A 6,000-nucleotide genomic window follows, 5' to 3' on the forward strand; every position below is an offset into this window, starting at 1 on the left:
TGAAAAATAAGAGAATTCATGTCGTGATCAAGTGAAAACAAGTGGATTGAACTAAACCCTGACTGATTTTTGGTAGCACGAAACTTTACAACATAGGTGACTTGAGGTCAATACAGTTCTCTATTAGAGAACAGTAGTTTCCGGAGCCATTTTGGCAATGCTCCAAAAATATATTTAGTATTGGACAATCTGCCCGTACTTTATCCGTATTTTATTTCCAGATTATTTAAGATTATCAGGATTTTATGTACCTCCAACTCCAGAAACTAAAGTTCTCTAATCTCTCAAGATTCATGGATTGCCAATATTCGATCAAAAACGTGCGACAAAGGCTTCGAAAAGACAACGATTTGGATGTAGAATAAAGCTATCTGACGAATAACCCGGACAATTTTGGTTTATTGTACGGCCCGCGCGAGCCAAGATGTCCATATTATTGACATAGTTCCTTGTGCAGACCCATATTCGTGTCCACTCTTATCTAATACTTCAAGAAGTAATACAGTGTCAGTGTCAAGCAGTGCTCTCTCGGAGTGTGACTGGTAGAAAAGTGAAGGCGAAATGCCGATGTAGTATTGCAATGCAGTTTTCCTTCAGCTCCTACTACTGTACTAGATCCGATTAGGACAATAGGGCAGTGGAAACAACGAAACTACCTATTTCCTGTTATTAAAGAAGAGATGCGAGCAATACTATAGCATGTATCTATCTATTATTCAAATTAAAATCCAGAACTTTGTCTATATGTTCTTGTTTATGTTTTAATAATGGGAATTTTATTTCATTCGAACGTTTCAAATGTTGTATTTTTAATTAAATATACTTAAAAGTATTGTTCGAGTTAGATATTTTATTCAAGCACAATTATCTTGAATTCATTATGATAATAACATAATTCACTTTAAATTTATTTACCACAATTTAATAGTTCCATCAATAAATTTGTTTTAAATATAACAATTGTTTACAATAATTATGATCAATTTAACAAGATACGTAAGAAATCTCTGGTAGTGAAAGGGTTAAAGTGCTTCCGATTCGCGAAATATGTGACTATCTGGGATCGACTCCCTCCCGGGCATAGATTCTTCACAGTCATTCAACGAGCGTTAGAGCGTGTTCGCTACGAAGCTGGAGATGGTCGCAGTGAGAACGCGTCTCTAGTCCCAGCTTGTTCGCTACACTGCTGGAGATGAATACCAAAATTAGCCAATCACACGTTGCCGAGTCGTGCGCGTACAGTGTGTTGCTCGTGGACATGAGGCTGCGGTCGCGGTCATACGCGCTACGCCAAAGCAAGCTGCAACAGGCGCTCCAATCCCCCCTTCCCCACTCTTCTCCCTTGACTTACCCGTAGTAGCTGACAGTGGGTGGTTTGGAATGAGTTTATACTCTTCCACTCACGCTACAAAAGCGTTGCATGTAACCGGACATGTTTCGCGCAACGAAGATTGCTCTCGCGGGATGCTGTACTACAGCCAGCTGCCTAGCCAGACAAAATACTCGTTAGGGTGTCATTGAATTCACCTGCGAAGAACACTGCAGCATGCGCGATACGTGGACGCTTCGTCCTTTTCAGCCTTCGCACCCCAATCTCAAGTTACCGTATCCGTCTGCACCTTGTGAAGGTGGAGACGTTATTGGAATGTGCGTTATTTTGACCAATCATAATCTCAATACGTTTTTTGCTGTTGGGGCTCCAGCTGCGTAGCGAACATGCTCTTGAGCATAAAAATATGCACTTCAAGTATTTCGGTATTTCGTTCGTTACTAGTACAGTATTACATTTTTTGTTGAGAGGGATTACTACCGAGGGATCGTCTGCACTTGAGTTTTTCTCAGCACAGTTTAGCATACAGTGCTCTTTTGTTACCGTACAGTACATGTATTGTAGGTCCACTCGTTCTTCATCCGCATCCACAGCGGCCTATTTGTACTGGCGAGATGAACCGATACACCAACTTCGGGAGGCTATAACTCGATCTACGTGGTAGTTTTGTAAACTAAAAAGTACCGTTGAAATCTCTGTATCGTCCCGTTAACCTTTTGTCTCCAGGCTGAAAGCGTACGGGTAGCATGGGTACAATTCTGCCAGTACGCGCGGTCTCCGATAGGCCTGCCGATAGTTTAATATGAAAGTTTGTATTACATTACATATGGATAGCAAAAACAAGGCACGGATACGAAATCCAAGATTTTGACGATCGCAGTCTATTTTGAGGAAAACTTGGTTAGCCATTTTTGACTCGATCCTTCTCGTTTCAGGTCGGCGGCATCGCCGCAAACTCGTGATAGATGAACATCAGGGTTCACACCATGTACAGACATCTGCTTCAATAGAGAACACAAAAAACCTATAACCTTAAATAATGTATGAGCTGTGATTGGCTCACACATACACATTTGACTGTAATATTACATTACCTTTCACAATTTTGTGTATCAGGTGTTCTTTATTGATGCAGAAGTTTGTACCGACCTTGATGAGCAAGCGCGCAAACGACCAGCGTGTTTCTTTTCTGGTGAGCGGGTCTCGATGCGCTCGATCGAAAGGCGACAGGAGCCCTCTTTTTGGTGTGTCCTCACGACGAGCAACAACATCCGGTCTTTACAGCTAAACACCTGTTCAAGACCAAGCCGTTGCTTTTGGTGGCACTGATAGAAAGCACCACCAATAAACACGTCGACGGGCCACTACAGCAACGATGTTCCATTCAAGACGGATGCTCTCGTACAGTACAGTACCCGTACCGTAGTGACGCTCACTGATCGACGCGGTTGTCAGTGTATTTTCCCTTTGACCCTTTCTGGCTTCAGCTGTTTGTGACCCACCCCCGGAGCCACTATAAATTATAGCGGCTGTTGCTTTTGCCGCCAAGTTATTATAGCCTACCGCGGCAAAAGCAGCAGCATCCTACCCGAGCAAAGCCCGTGCTACAATCCAAGAAATGTTTATTCTGTGGAGCCAGCTCCAACCATCATGTGTTCGTATCCTCGCACTCTTCCGGTCCAAGTCCCGAGTCCAGCGCCTTTGTATTGGGCTCTGCCAGTCCTTAATTCCCATCGCCCCACACGAACCTCTGGCTGCCGGCTACCATGACGGTCGGTCCAAGTATGAACGACGTCGACTTCCCCAAGCGGTTGTCCTTGATGAGCGGCGCCTCGCAAGGAAAAGCCGTCGATGACGACTATGCCCCTTCCAAGACACCCGGCGATATTGAAGGCGGCGCCCTGCGTGAAGGTGGCATGCCCGTGCTCACGAGCAGGGAGAACCTCGGTCTCCTTTTCCAGTACTCGACGATTGGTCTTGTGTACGGACTTCTACCTGCGACGATCTACCCGTTCATGCAGAACTACCTTAACTGCTCCGGCGCTCAAGTCACCGCTGCGAGCCAGCTCGTTGTGCTACCGTGGAGCTTCAAGGTCTTCTACGGCATCTTGTCCGACTGCCTGCCGATCTGCGGCTACCGCCGTCGGCCGTACATGCTGCTCGGCTGGACCATTTGCTTCATCATGCTGGTGATCATGGCTGTCATGCCTATCGGCAGGCCGTACTTCACTGTGGCTTCCGACCGCAAAATCGCCATCGCCGACTACACACCGGAGATCGAAGCTCGGATCGACCGAAGCGCCCCTGAGCAAGGAGCCAAGTATGTTATTATTATGATGTTCGCTGCTGTTGGCTACGTGATGTCGGATGTGTGCGCAGACAGCATTACCTGTGAGCTGGCTCAGCGCGAGCCGATTGACAAGCGCGGCACGACGCAGTCCGTCATTTATACGACTCGAACGGCCATGGTGATCTTTGGCGAGATTCTCACTGGGTTCTTCTTCAACGGCGAGGACTACGGTGGCGACTTCGACTTCTCGCTGAGCTTCCCTCAGCTGATGATCATCGTCGCCGTGCTCACACTCCCGGTGTTCCCGATGACATGGTTCTTCATCAAGGAGGAGAAATCCAGTGCTGCCAACTTCCGCGAGTACATGAGCAACTTCTGGAAGTTGCTGTGCTCACGCGCGATGTACCAGATCATTGCCTACTTGTTCTTCGCGGGAATCTTCGGCGGCATCGGTTACACGGGCAGCTCGCCGGTGGCTTCGAAAATGGTGGGCGTCACCCCGATCAACAGCACGCTCAGCGACATCTTGGGCAACTTGCTGTTTGCTGCGGGTATCATGATCACGTCCAAGTGGGGTCTGCACTGGAACTGGCGCTGGATGACCGTCTTCACGGGTATTGTGGTGATCGCTGTCGACTGCACGGTCTCGCTTCTGGTTATCTGGGATGTGTTCCGCAGCCAATGGTTCTGGCTCGGCCCTCCGATTGCCGTTCAGCTCCCGTACGGCGTCGGCTGGATTATCTCCTCGTTCTGTGTGGTCGAGCTGGCGCAGGTCGGCAACGAGGCTGCGGTCTACGGTCTCGTCACAACGGTCTCCAATGTGGCAATGCCTTTTGCCTCGTCGCTGACCCTCGCTATTGATGGCCCCTTTAACGTCACCAACGAGCGCGTGCAGACCGATGACCACTCGGTTCGTTCCGACATCACGTACACCATCATCATCATGTACTCCATGACCATCTTCTCGTGGGTCTTCTTGTTCCTGCTGCCCCCGCAGAAGGAGGAAACCCAGGAGCTGATTCGCAAGGGTGGCCACAGCAAGCTGATCGGTGGCATTACGGTCTGTTATCTGATGTTCTCCATCCTCTGGTCCATCATGACCAACATCATGGCCATGTTCCCCAGCACCTCATGCTTGATCATTGCCGGTGGCACTGGTTGCTAAGTTAGGGACGTAGTCGGCAGTGTGGAAGGAACGCCTCAGTTCGCGTAGCCCTGAGTGTACATGCACTTCGTTGTGCAGTCTCTGTGGTGGTAATTTGAACAAGAATTTGGTTGAGGAGTTTTTATATGTGATCCGCCATGGTGGATTTAGCAATGGTCCATGTTTGCACAACACTATTTTTGCTTTCTGATGACTTCACCGTATTGACCATTTCGTCACTGCGCTAGGTACCGTTTGGGCATGTGCAGCGCAGTTCTCTGTCTTTATGTCGGAACACTACGAGGGACGCTGGCGCTTCCAGGCAATCTATTGTTGGTTTAGAGGTAAAACTCAAAGTGATCTGTGTCTATGCCTGCTAGCTGTCGGTAGCGGCGACTTCTGCCGACGCCTTCTGCCAACGCCTTCAACCAAACCGACATCACTGTTGATCTCAATGGTTTTTCTAGTGCCAGTGTGGTGACGTCTATCAGTACGCGTCACCCGATGAGTGGGCTGGGCTTGCTTCTATGGAAACCCGCCACTACACCGCCCTTCCAAGCCTTGCCCAGTCAATCGGGTCAAGTGTAACCTGCTCGTGTCTTTTTTAAGGTTGACATGTCTGTTTGAGTGTCGGAATGTCAAAATGTCAAAAATACAACATGTCGAAACAAATGTCAAAAACAATTGTCGAAAATGTCAATAATATCGAAAACATTGGACTCATGATTTGTATGTCTTTTGCTGCTCGGTCATCACAGATTGCTATTCCAGTAGCTACGAGTTTCGTTTGTTTGGCAGCAATTACCAAAGCGGTATCCAACGCGTCTTGAAGTGCTCGAGTTGCGCTAGCATAGTCTATTAAGCTCTCCCGCATCTAATTGGTTGCGCACAAGGATTGTTGTAAGTCGCCTGCTATGCTTGGGTATGGGAGGTCTCGTAGTGCCCGGATTCGTCTAGGATCGTGGTGCACACTGGCACCCGAAATTATTTTCCCACACCAACGCACTTCGTGGTTGAACAACCGAGCCTTCTTCACACTCAGCTTAACACCAAATCACAATCGAGGAGCCCAAACAACCTCTCCAAGTTGGCTAAATAAGTCTGTACCTCGCCCGCTAATAAAAGTAGATCACCTATCTACACAAGTAAATGACGGCGCAAGGTTTTTCCAAGCATTTCTCAATTGTTGCTTGAAAAAATAATGCATCAACAGTACGTCCTGGTGGGACTCGTCTC

General features: G+C 47.9%; 1 protein-coding gene across 1 annotated transcript; it reads left to right on the forward strand.

The window, feature by feature from the left end:
- Positions 1 to 3,096: 3,096 nt before the first annotated feature.
- Positions 3,097 to 4,785, forward strand: IUM83_03670 (Glyceraldehyde-3-phosphate dehydrogenase; the record flags this gene model as incomplete). Its single annotated transcript, XM_067927695.1, has 1 exon — positions 3,097 to 4,785. The coding sequence occupies one exon, from the start codon at positions 3,097 to 3,099 to the stop codon at positions 4,783 to 4,785; it is 1,689 nt and encodes a 562-aa protein (XP_067795218.1).
- Between the last annotated feature and the right edge of the window lie 1,215 nt (positions 4,786 to 6,000).

This window comes from Phytophthora cinnamomi (assembly GCF_018691715.1).
Source record: "Phytophthora cinnamomi strain GKB4 chromosome Unknown Contig21, whole genome shotgun sequence".
Classification (NCBI taxonomy): domain Eukaryota; phylum Oomycota; class Peronosporomycetes; order Peronosporales; family Peronosporaceae; genus Phytophthora; species Phytophthora cinnamomi.